The sequence below is a fragment of the Eulemur rufifrons genome, chromosome 29, assembly GCF_041146395.1.
Source record: "Eulemur rufifrons isolate Redbay chromosome 29, OSU_ERuf_1, whole genome shotgun sequence".
Classification (NCBI taxonomy): Eukaryota; Metazoa; Chordata; class Mammalia; order Primates; family Lemuridae; genus Eulemur; species Eulemur rufifrons.
Genome location: NC_091011.1, coordinates 62,074,243 through 62,096,015, shown reverse-complemented (window position 1 = coordinate 62,096,015; position 21,773 = coordinate 62,074,243). Strand labels below are relative to the sequence as shown.

The following is a 21,773-nucleotide window of genomic DNA, read 5'->3' as shown; positions in this document are numbered from 1 at the left end:
TTCTGCAGAGTCAGATCCTGTGAACAAGTTCAGACAAGTGACCAGGTGTGGTTCTGCTCACCCTCAGTGGTCTCTGCCCTTAAAAACTAGTGGCATAGGGCCAAGGAAGGGACCTTCCTAAAGTTTAAGGAGGGTACTTTAGTACTAACGGTCTCCTGGGGTGAAGCAACAACCAATCATGCCTGCCTCTGGTGGGCTTGAACAAGGAAGAAAGAAAGTGACAATAGGTTGAACAGAAACAACAGAAAGATAAGCTCAGAAGCTAAGAAAGTACCCAGCCAATTCCCATTTCTGAGATTTGAATAAATGAAAACAAAGAAGAAGAAAAGCCAAAACTGGTTTACTAACTTATGATATGTTTTAGATCTGTAAAGTTAATATTTAAGTTGCAAGGTGAACATCTTCCCGCTCTGTCAGTGTATATCTCATATTGAAACATTAAGAGTCTAATTTGAATCTCTGTGCACGTGAAGCTCAAGCTAAACAGTCCTACTATTCACTATTTCACCCTGCATCTCCAATACCCCTACCCAAAAGGCCTCAACAGAATGGAAATAAAAGCTTTAAAAAACTGGTTAAATAGAACAAAAAGAAAAGTACTGAAAGGAAGGTATAGAAACCAGGGAGAGAGAGGGAGAGAGACAGAGTGAGAGCGCTGGAAGACCTGGAATACAGTTCATAATGGCCTCAGGTGCACTGGGTAGCAATGCCAGGTCACCTTCCATGGACCTAACCCTGAAAGGCATCTATGATGCCTTCTTACTTAGTAAGAGGAATCTGCAACCATCCATTAGGCACCCTCTGAGGACTGAGTGTGCTGGGGACTGAGGAATTGGAGCCAGGATAAAAAGAATAAGATTGTCTCTGTGTGCAAGGAAATTAAAATATATTCTTTGCACTCTCTGGGCAGCAAAGGAGGTAAACAGGTCTCAAAAGAGAAATGGTTAGCTTTCTAGAAAGACGTTCGACAGTTGTCAACCCTGATGGAATAACTTCAATGGCAAGTAATCTAATTCATATTTGTGCTTGGAAATTTAGTTCGTGTATACACAGTAATACTTGGAGGCTGGTATGGGGATCCTCTAGTGTTAATGCCCCTTCTTCCTTATTTACCAGGTGTTACACGTTGTTAACCATCTTATAAATATGAACAGGACACCACTCCAGCTCTCCAGGAACTTTCCAGGTATTGAGGAAGCCAGCAAGGAGATCACTGCCTTGGGGTCCAGGGATAACTAGCTGCCAGGAGCAAAGCTCACCTAAGTCTTGAAGGAGGTGTCAGCCTTCTGAAGAAAGACGTCAAGTGTACCCCAAGTAGAGGACTTGATAGGGTAGGAGCGTGCAGGTCTCCAAGGGCCTGTTCAGGGCCTTTTTCTATTAAGTATAACCTTTCTTTTCATCTTTCAACCATGGCTCTGATAACGTTGAAAAACCTAATTTCCGCAGGAAAGTTTGGTGAATCACGTTTCCGAGGTACCCTACAGCATGGTAGCCAAAAGCCCATGGCTCCGCAATAACTTTCCACCATTTTAATAAGAGGCCCCTAATACAAGCCTTGAAACGAGGCTCTAGCTGTGTCAGTACATTATAAATTCACCTAAAAGTTGAGATCTATGAAGGAGATGGGGGAAAGGAGAGACCAGCCACGAGAGCTGCGCGCCAGAGAAGCCGGCGTGGGGAGGAGCAGCTTTACTCAGGCGACGGCCCCAGCTGCGCAGGCGCGGGCCCGAAAGCGCGGAGCAAGCCTGAGGTGCGCGCGCGTGCGCGGCAGGAGACGGGGCGCCGGGGCCCGACTTCAGGGAAGGGGGCGCGGCGCAGGCAGCATGGCGTCCAATATCTACTTGGTTCGCCAGCGGATCAGCCGGCTCGGCCAGGTGCGGCCTGGGGAGGAGCCTCACCGTCCCAGCCCCGGCCCGCCCCTCGCCTCCTCGGCCGTCCTTCTCCGTCTCCGCCCCAGCGACACGGCCAGCGGCTCAACCGCCGCTCCGCCCCGCCCCGCCCCGCCCCGCGGCCACCAAGGCCCGCCCCCGAGCCAGCCAGCCCGCCCAGCCTGCCCTTCCTCGCCGCCTGGACTCGCGGGTGTCGTCGATCCCCTCCTCCTCGGCCCCGCCGTCCTGACTCACTCACACACTCTCTCTCTCTCTCTCCTTTCCTCAGAGGATGTCCGCCTTCCAGGTCAACCTCAACCCGCTCAAGGAGCCACTCGGCTTCATCAAGGTCCTCGAATGGGTGAGTGCAGCCCGCGCGGCGAGGCCCTCGGCGGGGAGGTGGGGGCCCGCGCGGGCTCTGAGGCCGCCGCCACCGCCGCGGGACGGGAGTGGGCGGCAGGGGAGGGCAGGGAGGCCGCGGCTCGGCCGCGCGGGGCGGAGACGCCGCGGGCGGCGTCGAATCACGAGTCCCTCGGCCTCCTAGCTCCGGGCGGAGCCGCCCTCCCCACACCAGAGCTCACCTCTGGGTGCCCCCGTGGAGGGGGAGTTCAGGTTTCCCTTTGGCTCCACTGCCTCCCGCAAAGGAAGGGAAAACTTCCTGCTGCGGTCTGACCGAAACCCGACGCCCCAAGTCGCTCCCCGAGGGGGTCAGCGGGTGCGTCCCTGCCTTGTGCCCACTCAAGGCCCGGCTGCCTCGGAAGCCGACTTTGTCTTGTGGAAATGATTTGACAAGCTTTCCCTTCTTGATTTGCTTTAAAATTGGGTCCGAAATAAAAATAGTTAAAAATAAACTGTGGGCCAGAGAAGCGGAGTAAAGGACTTTTAACAAAACGCATCGAGTCAGTTCGGTTCAATTAACACGCTAGGAATGGACATTGAGTTTGTTTTGGGTATTTCCAAGCAACATCTTGTTTGGAAAGTCAGCTTTTAGTCCTTTCCTGGGAATTCTCACAATCATTAACATCAAAGGAGACTTATTAATTCGACCTTGGCAATGATCAGTCACTTGGAGGAGTTAAGAAATAAACCAGGCACTGCAGGCTTCCCTCAAACTTAGTGGCCCAGTACATATTTCAGTGCTCATTTTCAGGTTCGTATTAATAGACAGCTGGCATCTGTCCTCTGTGAGGGCAAGTTGTGTTTATAGCCAGCAACATTTACATCCATTATTCTTTCACCGTTTATTTCAGTGATAAGGTGAAGAAGAAGAATGAGAACTTCCAGTTTCCTATTTTAAATTAACGTACCGAGTATGTTTTTAAAAGCAACACAAAAACTCAAATTCTCTGATGGGTACTTAATAGGATTTCCTACCTACACCATTCCCGGAGAGTTTTGCTTGGTGTTTGCTGAAAACTGAAAAAGTGCTGATTTCATACCGATGTCTACTTTCAAGACACATAAATGTATATACTTAGAGTTTTTTAAATGTAGGTCCATATTTATATATAAAGAAAGTTATTATTTGGCCTATAAAAATTAAAAATTGCAGGAGAAAAAATCAATTGCTAATCAAATATAAAGTTAAGAGTCTTCACCTAGTAGATTGAGTCTCATTGAGGATTGCAGTTAAATTTATAATTAATAACTTAGATTTTTCACTTAAATTTAGCAGTTATTTATATTTGTGCTTACATTATTTGTCCGTTTTTTTAAAAACTTAAATTTTTTCCTTAATATTTTAAAGCAGTAGTGATAAGTTCATTAGTTTCTGATGTATTTTGAAAAATGTCCCGTTTTAAGCTTAAGGAAATACTATACTTAGTTTGAACAGCTTGTTAATCCACAGGAGAGCCTTTATGAACAGACTACACATTGTTAATGGTGTAGTGAATATTTATTCAACAAATATTTGAGTATCTATTATATACCAGCACTGTGCTAAACACTAGCATACAAACATGAATAAAACATGGTCTTTTCCTCATGATCTATTAAGGATGAAGGGCATGAAAATAAATATGAAAGTGCTATATAATAAATACTGTAATAAAGTATATGCAAAATATAGTAGATGAAAGGTGGGTGAGAGCAATTGCTTGGAGGAGCTAGGGAGGACTTCAGAGAGGAAAGAACAGTTGAAGGATGAGTACTTGTTCACTTGGGGAGTGGGTGAGGAGTGGCTTTCCAAGCAAAGGGACTCTTAAGTTCAGTGGTGTGAAAAGTTGAAGCAGCATAGCCCTGTATAAGAACTTGGTATAAGTAATTGGGGGTTGGCTGGAATATGTATAGGAAGGATATGGTTTGAGATGATTCCGAAAGGTTTCAAAGGGCTTGCCCCCTCAGGTTAATATTTGGGAATCTGGGCCCTTTACTTAGGAAAATGCATATGTGCAGACTACAGAATATTGGGGTGTTTTTTGGATAACAAGCCCAGAATCCCTACTATAAAGTGTAGGGAGTTACTCAAGGGTTTTAAACAAACGAATAATATAATTAGATTTGCCTTTTAGAAATTATCATTTTGTCAGCAGTGTAGAGGGTGGATTGAAAAGGTCAGACTTGGAGGAAGGGAGATCTGTTGCTTGAGAAATTATGAGGGCCTAAAATTAGTTGCATTAGGGATAGAGAGGTTTAGAAATTATTAATAGGATATATTTGGAAGGTGAAGAAGAGGGAGGACTCTAAGATGACTGCTGTATTTCTGACTTGGGTTGGTAGGGGTATCATTATCCAAGGTATGTTTTTAAGAAGAAGAGGAGCAGATTTTTTTTATGGAAGGTCCATATGGGATGTATTGAGTTTGTGGTCTCTTTTAGCTGTTACATAAGTGGTGGTATCCAATGGGCAATTGTGTATGTGGATCTAGAGTTTAAAATACAAACTTGGGCTGCAGATTTAACAGATAACTGCTGCCAAGGGGAGAAGGAATGGTTAGGAAGATGGAGAGAAATAACATCTTGGCATCATTATTATTAGAATTTCAAGAAAAGAGTGCTCAAAAATGGTAGGTGCAATAGAAAGGTTAAGTAGAAGAAGTACTAAAACGTGTCCCTTGGTTTTGGTAATCAGAGACTATTGGCTTTAGTAGGAGCAGTTTCGGTAAAATCAGAAGCCAGATTGTGGTAAGCTGAATGGATGTGTGGTTAAGAAAGTGAAAGCAGTGAGCGTGAACCCACTATTTGTGAAGATGGGAGAGTTTGGGTTGTGTTAACAAAAAAAAAAGAGAGAGTGAGACACTAGTTCAGCTTACAACTCATTTGCTTAAATGCTTTATCTGAAAACAACCATTGTATTTGGTATGCAGCAAAAGTTTTTATTTACACTTCCCATTTCATCATACAGAATATTAAGACTCAAGGGTCAGGGTTTAATAAAAATAATTTGTACTGCTTCATCAAAGATATTCTTAAGTGAAACTGACTTTTTTTTAAACTGCAAGTATGTGGCAATGAAATACAGTTTGGTACTATTGCTGATTCTTACCAAAGCCCGGCAGTTTTCCCCACCAATGTGTTTTCTCAATCAGAGCAAATGTTAAGGCCAGTGTAAAAGGCAAGTAATTTCTTAGTATTGTTATTAAAGTATTTTTGACCTTTGTGGACTCCTGAAAGAATCTTGGAAGCTCCCAGGGGTCCACAGACCACACATTGAGAATTATTGTTCTAATAAAAGGTAAATATCACTGGGGACCAGAAACAACAGAAAATATGGATGGGAGAAGAAGCATTCTCAGATCTGGGAATTAAATCTGGAAAAAGCTCAACCTGCTGTCTGGTTTATGACTTACCTAGAGCTGAGTACTTAAAAGTGTATAAAGAAAGAAAGAGATACAGTCACCTAAGACCTGGACTGGACCAATCTACCTAGAGGCTTAAGGTATCGATTTGAATATTCTCTTATGTTGGTGTTTTGGGGGTCCCATCATGAGGTGTGGTATTGGACTAGGGGACTCATAATGCCAAGCAGAAATGACCATAAAACCACTAGACATGGATAGAAAGGGGGAAAAAACTGTCAAGCTGAGCCTACATCAAATATCCTAAAACACATGAAAAAAACTATTTTTTATAATACTTAGAAGCTCAAATTATATCAGTGGCAACAAATACTATCAGTTTTCCAGGAAATGGTAGGCTGACTTCAAGACAGCCAGTCTGATCAACAATCAGGACATTGATTCACTCCAAAAGATAGAAAAATAGAAGAATCTGAAAATGATTTTTAAATAAATATATTTTGGTTCCTCGGAGATATTTTTTTCTGTACTTAGCTTAACAATTATTTAAGAATAAAGGTGACATAAAAATGTTTTTAACATACGATGAGTAAGAATAAGTAAAAAACTCATAGCTGTTTATTTCTTCCAGAACTCTAGAATTTACGTCTCATAATCCAAATTCTTAAGGATTGTGGAACTGTACGAGCAGGCTATTTAGAACTTTCTATGACTATGCTTTAGAAGCAGAGGGAGATAGAGTGAAACTGAAGCATTTTGTAGCTGACTTCATTGCTTATTGTACAGTTGGAATAAACTGAAATAGCATCAAAAATAAAAACATTTTTAAAATGAATAATTTTAGTAAACGTCTCAGACTTTGACTCATAAAAATCAATACCTTGGCTCTAGGCATCTAATCTTATGATTGTAAAGGCAGACATGCTGTTAACAGTTCACTTTAAGTACTGAATAATCAATCATTTGATTTAGTAAAATGATTTAGCGTACATTTGGTTTTGCACATAAACATTCATAGATAATATATTTGTATATCTGTTATTTAATATTTCAATTATATCATTTCATAAACCTTGGACAGAAAGAAATTCAAGTAGATGACTTCAGATTAATGATGAAATCAAATAGCACTGAGGATCCTGCAACTAGAAACATGTAAATGACACCCATAAATTAGATGAATACCAGTGTTCCCCAGTAGAATCCTCAGAATGAGCATTGTCTAGGAATAGGAGTTAGGAAAGTGACTCAGACTTTAGGATAGATATAACTCATTGAAAATACCAGTGGTTTCCAGATTATTTTTTATCATGTACTCTATCACTGTAAAATTTTATTCACAGAGCCCCATTATGCATCTATAACTTAGATGCATATTTTACTATGTTAGTATCGTAAGGCATACTATACACTCAGTGTAATTTCATTTATATTTTTAAATCCTTATTTCAGATGCTATTCTGATAATTTCAAATTTTTTTGCCACCTTCTAGTGATTTAAGTAGAGTCTGTTTTTACCTTGTGATATGGCTGATGAATGTAGCTCATGTCGGATATTGCTTCCATTTTCTCTTTTGTACATGAGTGTGTGTATTATCAATCTGTGGTTTCTTTGAAGATATTTTTAAGCCACTGGTCCATTTTGTAAAGGTTAGGTGGTTAAAAGTAGATAATTTATTCCATAAACCCACTTAGCCAGGCACACTCAAATTGTAATGCATGAATACTAAAAGTGAAAGAACAGGTGAGGTTACCATTGTCCTTCCACATATGGGACTCCCCTTACCTTTAGGATACCCAGCATGCTGTGCTGACATGTGAACGTCTGACATCTGGGCCCAGCATGGGTTTCAGTGGTATGTTAATTGCAGTAAAGCTTTAATTCCTTATTTAAGTCTAAAAGTAGATGTTAATATAAATAAAAGTTTAAATACTTTCTTCTTATACACCAGTTAATTGGATATTCCAGTCTGCTTTGGAAACTAGTGTTCTAGAAAACCAGGCTGTAATACTAACCGTGAGGTTACAGATCTCTGAATAAGTGAGGGATTTGCCATGGTGGTCATCTAGTGTGGGTGAATCTCGGGGGCAGAGATATAAGTGGGACTGTTTCTCTGGTAACTTGGGGCTGCTGAGATGAATATGGAACATTTTCAACCTGAAAAGAAGCTTGCTGTCACCCTGTGCCTAGATTCTTACTAGTTACTCTATGGATAGAATTCCATGTCAGCATTTCAGTCATTCTTCATGGAGTAGGGAGGGATGGGAAGGTGAATTTCAGAAGCAGCAAGGAAATATAAATCGGCATACCAGTACTCCCTCATTTCAAACTAGGATTACAAACTGAAATGCTCATAGGAACCAGCCTTGTAAAGTAAATAAGTGAAGCAAACTGTTTAGAAGAAAAACAATAGTATAAGTCATTGATTACTGGCAACTAACGTGTCCTGAGGGCAATAGAGGGGGGACAGTCTGGAAAGCACATGCCCCGTCTTAAATGGCATCTGTCACTCAGTTCTGATTGTTGCTTTATGAGAATGTGGGTATAATATTGCCATTTTAGGCCGGGCGCGGTGGCTCACGCCTGTAATCCTAGCACTCTGGGAGGCCGAGGTGGGCGGATCGTTTGAGCTTAGGAGTTCGAGACCAGCCTGAGCAAGAGTGAGACCCCATCTTTTTTTTTTTTTTTTTTAAAAAAAGAAAGAATAATATTTCCATTTTACAGTTTTCTCACACCTGCTCAGGAGAAGCAGGAAATCCAAAGTTGTATGTGCATCGTCCTGATACTAAAAATTCAACAACAAATTCACATTTTTTTTTTTTTTTTTTTTTGAGACAGAGTCTCACTCTTGTCCAGGCTAGAGTGAGTGCCGTGGCGTCAGCCTAGCTCACAGCAACCTCAAACTCCTGAGCTCAAGCGATCCTCCTGTCTCAGCCTCCCGAGTAGCTGGGACTACAGGCATGCACCACCATGCCCGGCTAATTTTTTCTATATATATATTTTTAGCTGTCCATATAATATCTTTCTATTTTTAGTAGAGATGGGGTCTCGCTCTTGCTCAGGCTGGTCTCGAACTCGTGAGCTCAAACGATCCGCCCACCTCGGCCTCCCAGAGTGCTAGGATTACAGGCGTGAGCCACCGCGCCCGGCCAAAATTCACATTTTTTATAGTACTAGAAAGACCATACAAATATATCTGCAGGCCAGGTTTCACCGATAGGCTGCCATTATATAATTTCCAATCTAGATCAAAATGGCAGTAGAATATAGGAAAAAGTAAGATAGTTGGATAGTTTACCCTCTGATTATTTTGTACTTTAATATAAAATGTGTACTTTATCCCTTTTTTCTATAAGACCAGAATTGATAACATGACATTATTTTATCCTTAAAGAAAGCTTTAAAACGATGGTTATATAAGATTCAAAATATGGTTTTATTTTAAGTTATTAGAAATTATTTTTTCTTTAATTAAGCAGTTACTTAGTGAGCACTTGCTGTGTGCTATGCCTTCTGCAAGGCAGGCACTGAAAATCCTGAACATGACCAGGTGCAATGACATGACAGTCTGGCAAGGGAGCAGTAGAGGTGATAGTCTTAAAGGCAACAAGCTATAGTGTGGTGTGCCATTTATTTGCTAATTTTTGTATTAATTAGGAAACTGATTTTTTTCATTCGATTTTTATAAAGCAAGATGAACAAGAAAAACGCATGTATTAGAGTTAATGTGTAATAGAATTAATGTCTGTGGTAGCTCAGGAGGAGTTCTACCATAAGGAATTGGGTTGGGCCTTAAAAGATAAGCTAAATTAGAGAATGAAGGCATTCCCAGCAGAAGAAATGTGTACATCTAAGACATAAATACATGCTGTGTTTCAGAACAGTAAGTAGTAAGATGTAAGTGAATCATACAGTACCTGGCAGGGAATATGATGCACATAAATCTAGAAAGATAAAGTTGAGGATAGATCAGCCATGCCTTTTATGCTAAATCAAGAAGTTTGGGCTTTTTGTATTTCTTTCTTTTTCTTTTCTTTTCTTTCTTTCTTTCTTTCTTCTTTTTTAATTTAGGTCTGGAAAACCATTGAGAAAGTCCATTTAAACAGGAGGGACACGATCAGATTTTTATTTCAGATCAATGTGACATCACTCTAAAGTAACTCTGTCCAATATAAAATATAGTGGTAACCAAAAGTGCAAGCCACATAGTAATTTTAACTGTTCTATTAACCACACTAAAAAGTAAGAGGAAACAGGTGAAATTAATTTTAACAATGTATTTTACTTAATCCAATCTATCCAGATTGTTTTAACAAGTAATCAACATAAAAATTATAAACGAGATATTTTACATTTTTCCATACTAAATCTTCAAAATCCTATGTATATTTTACAGTTAGAGTACATCTCATGGCCGGGCACGGTGGCTCACACCTTTAATCCTAGCACTCTGGGAGGCTGAGGCGGAAGGATCTCTTGAGATCAGGAGTTCAAGACCAGCCTGAGCAAGAGCGAGACCCCTCTCTACTAAAAATAGAAAAAATTAGCCCAGTGCGGTGGCGCATGCCTATAGTCCCAGCTACTCGGGAGGCTGAGGCAGGAGGATTACTTGAGCTCAGGAATTTGAGGTTGCTGTGAGCTAGGCTGATGCCATGGCACTCTAGCCCAGGCGACAGAGCAAGACTCTGTCTCACAAAAAAAAAAAAAAAAAAAAAAAGTAGAGTATATCTCAAGTTAGACTGGCAATTGTAAAATGTTCAAAAGCCACAAGTAGCTGTTGTCTACTTTATTGGACACTGCAGGTTTAGAGCCCATGCTATAGAAAATGAGCAGTGATTGGAATGAAATTTGGAAATGAGAGAAAGAACCTGCTGAGTTACTCCCAGTGAAAAATGGTGAGGGCCTAATAAAAATCGTGGCAGAAGTGATATACCCAAGTAAACATTTTTAAAAAATGGTTTCATACTTTAGTCCTATGTAACATGTTTTTTTTGTTTGTTTGTTTTTTACTTAGCAGTAGGTTTACTATTCATCTATGTTGATGTGGATACCTATAGTTCCCATATTTTTTTGCTATATAATTTCCCATTGTAAGAATATACTGTGGCATTTTATCCATTTTCCTATTGCTTTTCTCCTCATTTTTTGATATTATAACCAATGTCACTATGAACATTCTTTTACATGCCTCCTAGTACATTTGAGCAAGAATTTCTCTTAGATCTGTTTACTAGCAGATCCTTTATGACATTATGTTTATTACAAATATTTTCATCTAGTTTATAGCTTATTTTGCATTCAAAAGCTGACTTTTGATTTTAAAAATTATTTTTCTGTGGTTGAATTTAACAGTCTCTTATGGTTGCTTCTTTAATTCTTCCATATGGTCACAAATTTTATTTTTTATTATCTTTAAATTTCTTAAAGCCTTACTTTTTATATTGAAGTCTGCAACTCATCTGGATCATTCATTGAACAGTCCTTCCTGGTATTAGTTATCTGTCGCTGCATAACAAATTGCCCAAAGCTTAGTACTATTAGCTTCAAACAATAGACATTGATTATCTCACAGTTTCTATGGGTCAGGAATCTGGGAGCAGCTTAGCTGTGTGGTTTGGGCTTAGGGTCTCCTGTAAGGTTACAATCAAGCTGTTGGCTGGGGCGTCAGTCCTCTCAAAGCTCATTCACAAGACTGTTGGCAAGCCTCAAAGGATCTACTTCCAAGCCCAGTTGTGTGGTTGCTGGAAGTCCTTGGTTCCACACCACATGAGTCTCTAGAAGTTGCCTGAATAGCCTCCCAACATGGCAGCTAGTGCCCCCTTGAAAATGAGGAAGTTAGAGTAAAAAAGGAAGACAGAAATTACAGTCTTTTCATAACTCATTTTCAGAAAAGACATCCCATTTCTTCTGCAGTAATATTAATATATTCTCTTCTCTAGAAGCAAGTGTCTATGTGTAGTCCACACTCAAGGGAGATTAAGCACAACCTTGTGATGGGAGTTTTATCAGAGTCTGTGGACAGATCTTTAAAACCACCACACTCCTTTGCTCAGTGATGTCCAAGACAGCTCTTTTAGGTATAAATTTCTCTCTATATACTAGTCTATTCCTGGCCTATTTATTCTGCTCCATTGGTTCAATTTGTGTATCTCATTTCTTTTTCTTACCCTAAATGTGGGTACAGGCCCAAAACTCATTTTCTGGCCTTTTGTTTTCACTCTGTACATTAATGCATATTAATTCTGAGAGAGTATCCATTCTTCCATCTTCACTTAATTCTTTTTTTTACATAAAACTTTTAGTACAAATGATGGAAAATGACTTCATGACATTTTCCAATAAAAGTTATTTTTACATATTTTGAAATCCTGTAAAAACCACATATCACCTATTAACTCTTAACAGAAGACCCCAAACTACATGCTGGACTTTACCTCAGACTCTTCATATCTGTGACCAGATTCTTTTAATGTATCTCTTCTTCGTGGGGGAAAAAAAAAATCCCTTGATAATTATTATGGTACCAATTATGGCCTACAAGATTCAAGACCCTGGAGTAACCCATGGGAGGTGTTCTATCAAGTATTCAATATAGGCTTTGATGTTAGATCTGTATTGAGTTTTATCTACTACCATTTGCTGAGTTTGTGTGACCCTGAGCAAAACCAAGTCCCTGACCTCTCTTCAAGTTTCTATTCTAGGGAGAGACAGACAAGCAAATAATTAAGTGCTGTGTCAGGCAGTGGTAATAACAATGGAGGAGAAGTAGAGCAGCATAAGGAGAGGGAACAGGTAGTATGGGGTGTAGGGGACACTGTTATTTTATACAGTGTGGTGAGGAAATGGCCTCTCTGAGGTCATATGGGAGCAGGAAGCTGTGGGAGTGAGGAAGTGAACCATTTATTCTAGGCACAGTGAAAATCTAGTGCAAAGGCCCTGAAGGAGGAGTTTATCCCATGTCTTTAAAGGAATCGCAAGGAGATCATTTTTGTATAGTGATTAGGTAAAGAAAAAGTCAGAAATATGACACGAGCTCAGGAATACTAAGGGAGAAAAGGATCTTGCAGGATTTACATGAACTTTGATTTTTATTCAGAGAGAGCTCAGAAGCCATTGGAGGTTTGTGAGCAGAGGGTAGAATTTTCTGCCTTATATTGTAAGTAAATTAATTGTTATATGGGCTGGTGCATTAATTTCTATATTATACTCAGGCGAAAATAAAATGACATTTGTTGAGATTTGCAAATTTTTAAATGTTTTTCATCATCTATGTTTAGTTTATGATTAAGAATTTCTAGAATGTTAGTAAGCCAGTTTTTAATAATCAGCATACTTACAGTTTTAATGACCCTTGTTGTTTTGGGTGCAGTAATGCTTCTCTTTTCTTTTTTCTTTTATGGTCTTACTTTGTATAGATTGCTTCCATCTTTTCTTTTGCTACCTGTGGAGGGTTTAAGGGGAAAACAGAAATTCTAGTGCATTGTCCTCCTCCAAATGACAATAAAACTATTACAGCTACTTTTGGTTATCCATTCAGGTAAGTTATTTATTTATTTTTATGGTTTAACAACTTTTTTTACTTTCATATTGACTCATTAAGATTTCCAGTAATTTATTGATTGGGGGTAGAAAATTATTTAAACTGTGGTACACAGACCAGTGCCGGACTGCAAACATTCCCTGGTCAGTGACAAATTAATACAGAAAGTGAAAGTAAGCATTTAGAAACTTTCATAGCAATATGACATTGCCTTGACATTTTTATTCTGTCATCCCATGGTGGATTGGAAATTAAGAAACAAAACAAAATAGAGGCTGCTCCATCACTGTAGTGTGAGAAGCCTTAAAATAGAAGAAACAGTTCTATTGTGAAGTCTTCTGTTTGACTTCGGTATGCATTGAAAAGTTTATTGAACATGTCCTATGTTTAAGCCAGGGTGTGACTCTTCTACTTACTAACTATACTTACATGATCTAAGACTCAATTTTTTTGTCCAATAAATTGGAAATATTACCTTGTAAGGATGTTTTGATAATTAAATAAAATCTCTATATTAAAGATAAGTCAGATAACAAGTACTTAGTAATCATCAAAGCCTCACTCTATCTCCTGCCTCTTCTTCTGTGTAGTTCCTGCCAAGAAGCTGTTACCAGCATCTTTAGTGATAAGTATTTTTGCTATTTATGGATGGAGAAAATTAAAGGCAATGTTAATTTTCAGTTAGTAACTAATTAATCCAAGGTTAAAATGTAAATCATCATTATAATTGGCTTCCCTGGGGCTAGTCACACAGACTTTGCCTCCAAGAGTGGAATATCATATCTCAAATTGTAAACTATTAGGTATAATCCCTCCTAATTGGCTAATCTTTTTATTGCAGGAAGGTAGTATCTGGTGTGAAAATATTTAATTCAGTCTGTATTCTATCTTAAACCAATTATGAGGTATAATTTATGTACGTTTATTATGAAAATTTCACTTAAATATTTGAATTTTACCTCTTTTTCAAAAGGAAAATGTTTTTAATATATTTGGGGAGTATTTTTAGAATATCATTTCAATATTCTGCTTAAGTATTTCTGTTTCTGGGGAGAGTCCAGTAATTCATACATTTATTTTAATAGGTTGAATCAGGCATCATTTGAGGCACCTCCACATGTAAATGTGTGTGATGTAACTTGGAAAGATCATGTCCTCATAGGAGATTACTCTTCTTCTGCACAATTCTATGTTACATTTGCAGTCTTTGTGTTCCTGTACTGCATTGCAGCCCTTCTGCTTTATGTTGGTTACACGAACCTATATCGGGATAGTCGTAAACTTCCCATGGTTGTAAGTCATCATTTTATTTTTTATATGAAAAAATAATTTGTTAAAGTTATATTTGAAGTTCAATATAGGTATTTTTACACTGGAAATCAAAATTGTTGGCATAAGCCAGTTCAATGTAATTTGGCTTGTGTTTGCCATGAGATTGAGCTTTCTCCCATTGTTAAGTTTAACCCAGTTCTCTATGCCTATTTGCATTCTAGGGAAAATTTGTTTGTTTTTAACTCTGTTTTAACCTGGAAAAAACTAAAATATGTGATAAAGCATATTAGGTTGCAAAAGCAGAAAAATTAAGTAGAAATTAATGCCTTTAATTTGAAGAATTGATGATCATACCAGTAGTCTCATAACTTTCTACTTAACTTTTTTTCTTGAAGGCCCCCTTTATGTCTTTACAATATCTTACTGAGCTTAATTGTCTGTATCAGGGATTAGCAAACTATGGCCCACAGGTCAAATCTGACTCACTCTTTTTTTACATAAAGTTTTTTTTGGAAGCCAGGCATACCCAATCATTTACACATTGTCTATGGTTTCTTTCCTGCTATAGTGTTTGAGTTGAGTAGTTGTAACAGAGATAAAAAATTATTTACTATGAGGCCCTTTTCAGAAAAAGTTTGCTGATTCTTGATCTATATTCCTAAACTCTTTAAAATCTGAACCAGATAATTCTATTCAGCATTAGTGGCATCCATGAGCTAATTTTGAATCTTTGAGATGCCAACAAAGGTTTTAGAATTAAAGTCCTGATATTTTTCTTGGCTTTAGAATCTGCTGAGCTAGAAATAAAATATTCTCTGAGATTTAGTTAGTAGAATCTGTCTTGGATTATTGGTGGCAGCAAATCCAGAGATAAGCCATGGTTTTAAGCTGGACCTCCACTATAAAAGAATAACTACAAAGTCAGTATTAGTGCTATTGACTTGAAGAGAAAACAGAGATATTTTTGTGATATTGATCGTTTATGTGTATGAGAAAACACTACGTCTGCTAATTATTTAGGAAGTCACTTTAAAGGAAAGGCTATTTAAATATGAAGGATTATTAAATAAGATAACAAGTTTTATATATTTATCTATTTTTAATTTTTGCTGCCTGGATTATAAGAATGCAAATGGGTAAGTAAGGAATAAAACAATCTTTTATCATTCAGATTTATTCTATTTCTTATGTCTTAGAGGACATAAGAAAACTAGATGTTTTCATAAAATACTTCTTGGTTATTAAGGGTCTTTCAAAAAGATAAGACATCAACTATTTTAATTTGCAGTGTTTATTCAACAGGAATTGTATGTTAGGAATCTGTATCTTCTGCAGACTCTTCAAGCCTTATTTAATTTAAAAAAGGGACTAAGATAATCATAGATAATTATATTTTGTTAAAATTCTTTTTTATTAGAAGATATTTCTTGCCATTTTGTCATTATCCCAACAAATTATTAAATCTTTCAATGATTTATTTCTCATATTTTATCTAGTATACTTTAAAAATACCAAACTTCTTAAAACAGCATTCAGATCTATTTTTGTAGGGGGTTTTCCTGTGTGATAAAACTGTAAAACTGCTCTAGTTGCATCATACAGAAATTCACAAGTAATTTTCCACCTTACAATGATCATTAGTGGTTGTATAAAGAAATAATGCAGAATTGGTTCCTTAAGTGGGTTTTTGTTGCTGTAGCAAATAATGGGTGCTTCTTGTCTGTAAAATCCAGCTTCTGAATTAAATTTTATTTCTATTTTTAATTTAATCATATAAATATAAAAAAGTTTTTTGAGATACCCAAATTTTTAAATATAAACAAATATGACATTGATTTTTAGGTATTGTTTGTGAATGAGGATAAGATTTTTTAGCAATATTCTCAATTCTGTGCTGAGGTATTTCTAGAATTATTTCAATTATGAAAATTTCAATCTACTTTAATTCTTTTTTGAAGTAAATATAGCACATTTTTGTGTCAAGTAGCAGGAGGTTAAGAGTTCTAGACAATGTGGATAATTGAGAATTCCCCAGAAAATGAAACCAATAAAAATAGGGTATCTCAAATCCTAAAAATCTTTAATGAATCATATCCTAATTTACTGGTAGGAGCAGAGATGCCCCAGATAGCTGTGGGTTTTGTATTGCAGAACTCTAAGTGGCACCGTTCACTTGGAGTAGATAGAGTATGACTGGAGTCCTGAGTAGGACAGATCTGTAGGGACCAGGATTTCCCCCACTTTCCTTCACCCTAGGGTTACTTTGTGCATCATTTTCAGAGAAGTTCCTGCCTTTGAAAGATAAGAATGTCATAACTTAAGCCATCAGCAAAGTAGATTGAAATAGCATACATAACCAGAAAAAAACACAAGAATTTGGAAGGAAGAAAATACTTAAAAATTAAGAGGATTTGACATATGAACTTCAGGCTACAGGAGAGAACTTGTTTAACATGTGATAACCTTATATTATATATCAGTTCTCCAAAAGGCATCATATTTCTAGCAAGTGTTTAGAAAATGTCTACCTGCCCCAGAATGTATAGCAGAGTACAGCAGTAGAAAGGGGAGTGTTTCCATAGTGCAGAAAATTTAAGCTATAATATTTCTAGCCTTTTCTCTTTGATCTACATTTTTTTAAAAGTATGAGTAGCGGAGAGCTGAAATGCAAAATACCTCCGTGTTTGTATAATTAGTAATTGTTTTTGGTTCTCTAATCACAAGGCATTTATTCAGTGCTGTTTGACCAGGTGGGCAGGCTATATAGCATAGTTTCCATATCTCATAAGAGATTACTGGTATTTATCCTAAATAAATGATTAAAGTTGGCTGGCAAAATAATTTAAAACTAATCAGATTTATTTAAAAAACAAAACTTCTCTTATAAGCTTCCAAACCTATTCTGAGCTTGGAGGGATTTTTGCTGCAGATGTGTAAGAGCTCCTATCCTTGAAGGTACCTATATGCTTAGAGTATATGGCATCAAAAAGATACAGATTTTGCATTATTCCCCCTCAGGTCAATTATTTGAAGGAAGACCAAACAAGATAGGACTTACACTTCATATTATACAAATGCATACTTAAAGAAAGTGTTATTTAGATCTTTTTAACCAATACTATTTGACAAAATTGTAGTTCCCTAGCAGAGAAGATTGGATAAGGAGAATAAATGGTTCTCTTTTCTTCATTTTGTTAGTTGAATAAGAAACTATCTAAAATATTAAAACCATCCATTCTATTCTTAGAAATGTAATAAACAGCAAAGAATTCAGTAAAAAGTTACTACTGATAAGATGTTTTGAAAGAGTTTTTGTTGTCTTTTTCTTAACATAATGAGCATTCTTAAAATTTATGGTCATGAATTTGAAAAGAGACGAGTCATCTTAGTTGTGTGCTTTTCACCATCTCATTATCTGTCTCGTGGAGAATTAGATTTAACTAAAATTAAAGTTTTGCTAAAACAGTATAAGGAAGCAGGAGGGTAAGGGAGTTGAGAGTGTATGAAAGGGATTATAATGAAAGACCTTAGAATATAAATGAATTAAAGGAAGTGAGGACATTAGTGAAGTTGAGAGACGTACAAAACTGGTAGGATCAGATTGCCAGTCCTGGTGGAGTCAAGGGATTTTTGAGATTGGGATGCCAGAGAGAGTGAGCTGGGAAAAGGTGATATGGGAGAGGGGGATGATCAAAACAGATTATGGATGGCACTGTGCTAGTAACAGTAAACAACAATGTTGACTATGCTGTAACCTTTTTTTATAAAGTATATCTTGAAGGCCATTAGTACCATGGGGTTAAATGTAATCTCAATTTCTTCATCATGGATTTGGAATTTAGTATTTTTAAATTAACTGTTCATTATTAACTCATACATATTTTTGCTTTAGGACTTTGTTGTTACTCTTGTTGTCACTTTTTTGTGGTTGGTGAGCACTTCAGCCTGGGCTAAAGCTCTTACAGATATTAAAATAGCTACCGGTCCCAGTATTGTTCAGGAACTTGCGCCTTGTAAGAAGACAGGAGTGATGTGTTATTTTGGCTCTGTGACCAGTATGGGATCCCTAAATGTATCAGTGGTATGTATGCATTGTTTATAAAATGTTTTATTTCACGTATTAGAAAAACCTTACTAGTAATTTAAGAAAGCAGTAGTTTTAAATAAATTTCTGGATGAATATATTGGTTTTTATTTTTCCTGGGTTATCAGAATTCTAATTACAGTACAGTGTTTACCTTTGTAACAGTGAAGAAAAGTTTGTTAACAAAATTATTACCTGTAAACAAGATCATAACTGAGTCTTTTTATTAAAATTGATGAGGCAGGACTTTTATTTGAAAGACAGTAATAATAGTTGCTAATGTTTATTGAAATTATATGCTAGGCATTTGTTAAGGGCTTTACACTCATATCTTGTTTAAATTATCTAACCATCCTAAGAGGAATGTGGAAGGTGGTGATATTATCTTCATTTTATAACTGGGGAAAAAAATATAGCTCGTGTGTTAATTCACCCAAGGTGACACAGCTGGTAAATTGTGAACCAAAGTTTGAACCCAATCTGACTTTAGAACCTGCTCTCTAAATCTGACTTGTTCTGGGCATGTGAAGGTAATATTTTTATGGTTTCTTAAGTAATCTATAAAATTTAGTCTTTATGAAGTATTAAATATTATTTTTTCTATTTTACCAAAATACAGGTGTTTATGATACTGAGTATATTGTGTTCAGAGAGGTCTCATGTCTTTTCAAGAAAATGTTTTTCCAGTGGATGAAGTCAGCACTGCCTTATAAAGCAATTTGCCCAAATTTTTGTTTTATAACTTTGTAATTTAGAAGTCAGTTTTTTTGCATTTATTTTGGCAGTGCTGTGAGCTGGGCACTATCAGAAATGTTGTTTTTGTATACAAATATACAAAAAGATGTAAAGCTTTGGCCTTTGGTAATATGCAGTATTCTCAAGCCTCTTGCCCCACTCTTACTGCATAAGTCACTATTATATTTATAAAGGACTCTATTAATATAAGGTGGCTTCAGTTTATTCATCTCTGAGACTGTGTTGTGTCTAGTCAGATTTATATCTGGGAAGATTAATTTCTTTTAGGTTAACTAATGTGTATAGGATGGGAAGTAAAATTCTGTGGCTCCTCTTCTCTCTGGCTGCAACTGTTGGATTAGAGAAGTAGGTGCAGATGGAAGGGAGATAGGAAAAGGTACACAAGGGCAGTTGATAATCATTCTGAATGGGAGAAAAGTGAAAGCCCTCAAAAGAAGACAACTTAGATTCCTATTGTTCTTTTTCACCCTGAAGCACCAAAGTCCAAATACAAAGTAATAAGAGTTTCCCTTTTCTCAAATTTAATCCCATCTTTTTGATGATAATGAACATGCAAAAATGAAATTTCTTTTAGTTGTGATTTTGTATGTACAGATTTAGAGGTTTACATTTATTTCATTGGGAATAAGTCCTTATATAGACAATTTTTGTACATTCAAATATAAAATCCTTTGTTATTTCACTTTGTGGTATTAAACTTTAAATGAAATAATGGTATACTGCCTGACAATGTTAAATATTTAAAGGAAAACAGATTTTTTAAGTAGGGCATGAATTTTTAAGTAGGTAGTGGATTTTCATATTTATTTTTTTCTTTCATAGATCTTTGGCTTTCTGAATATGATACTTTGGGGAGGAAATGCTTGGTTTGTGTACAAGGAGACCAGCCTACACAGTCCATCAAATACTTCTGCCCCCCATAGCCAAGGAGGTATTCCACCTCCTGCTGGAATGTAATTAAAGGGAGAAATACACTGTATGAAATATATGTCAATACTATGACATGTTACCAACATCTAGAGAACCATTATTTGTTTCTAATAAAAAGTAATGGCTTTTTCAATAAATTGGTGGGTTTAAAATTTTGCTGCTTTTTTCATAAAGCCTGTACCTTTTTCCTAGAAGTTTAAGACGTAAATGTATTCTCGCATGTAAATTTGAAAGTTCAGGGGCCTATTATGAGATGATATACATTTTCAAATGAACGGTAATTTTTTCACTAAGCTTTTTGCCTACCAAAGTGTTTACATCTTAAACTTTAACATGTATCGTCACTCAGAAAACGTAATATGTAATAGGAAGAAAAATCTTTATTTGGAATATACACTACTGTAAGTTTGTACAGATCATTTACCTAAGACTGGTCTTTAAGGAAGCCTTGGTTACACAAATCGTATTTAGAAAAAAACATATTTAGTTCAAAATTTATATCTAATATTCATGTTATGAAAAATTTTAAACTGCAAAGACTTGGTATATGTTTTATTTTTGTTTTTCTAAATGACCTGCTGTACTTAATAGGTGTACTAAAATTGTGTTGGGAGCAGGGATTTGGAAATTAGATATGTAGTTAATTTAGTAATTCTGTTGCATGAAGTGTAAGCTTCTATTATGCTGGTGGTTTAATAGGCTTGCTATATAAGCAGAAAGAGCATGGTTCAGCTAGGTATTTTTATATGGGCATTACTCTTTATGCTATTTGTTTGCTGTCCTTTGTTGCTCATGTTATTTAAGCGCAGGCTGAGACCTAGTCTCCTTGCAAATAGAGTAAAATAATCTACCTTTTTATGTAGACCCTATTCAGAGAGTTAAAAAAAATTAAGATTGCCTTTTACCTTTGAAAACTTACCATTTAGAGTCAATGAAGTTGCTATTTTGAGTGTAGCATTGATATTGTGAAAATAAATGCAATTTGAATTTCATGTTTCTTAATGTTCATTCTTATTTCACGAATGATTAAGGAATTATGCATCATAAACAAAGGAACCTAAATGAGCTATTTTATGGGTCTATTGTCTTTGCACACACATTTGGGTATGTTCTAAATACAGAGCTTATTCACATTTTGCTTCCTAATCTTTGTTGTACAGGGATCCAGATTTCTTATTCTTACAACATGAATGTTTATATGTGAAGCACATCTTGCTATTGCCTATTTTTGTTGCTTTTATTCATGACAAGAATTGTCAATATGAGAATGTATCTTTTTTGCAACCAGCTTAATAAAGAAATTGAAAGAAAGAGTGCACTGATTGTTATATTACAAAGAAACCTTCATTTTAAAGGCATGAGCAATGCAAGATAGAAACGATTTTCAAAGCAGGAAATAGCATCACAATAGTTTTTTTTAATGTTTGGTGAGGAATAAAACAGACAAAAATACTTTGGAGACTCTGGTTGTATCCTTTTTCTTTCACTGTCATTTAGAAAATACTTACTTGTAACTCTCAAGTTAAATTTTCTTGATAAACCTTTTCTAATTGACTATCCAATTAGTTAGCAGAGATTCCTGA

General features: G+C 36.7%; 1 protein-coding gene across 5 annotated transcripts; it reads left to right on the top strand.

The window, feature by feature from the left end:
* The first annotated feature begins 1,784 nt into the window (after positions 1 to 1,784).
* SYPL1 (synaptophysin like 1) lies at positions 1,785 to 21,501 on the top strand. Of its 5 annotated transcripts, XM_069461387.1 has the most exons (6): positions 1,785 to 1,874; positions 2,158 to 2,229; positions 13,024 to 13,145; positions 14,234 to 14,441; positions 18,313 to 18,501; positions 20,083 to 21,501. In XM_069461387.1, exons 1-6 carry the CDS (start codon positions 1,824 to 1,826, stop codon positions 20,215 to 20,217), a joined length of 777 nt encoding a protein of 258 aa, XP_069317488.1. In that variant the 5' UTR covers positions 1,785 to 1,823; the 3' UTR covers positions 20,218 to 21,501. The 5 variants fall into 5 exon arrangements, with proteins under 5 accessions (XP_069317488.1, XP_069317491.1, XP_069317490.1 ...); XM_069461390.1 differs by lacking the exon at positions 18,313 to 18,501; XM_069461389.1 differs by lacking the exon at positions 1,785 to 1,874 and having other exon boundaries at positions 2,040 to 2,217.
* Positions 21,502 to 21,773: the final 272 nt, after the last annotated feature.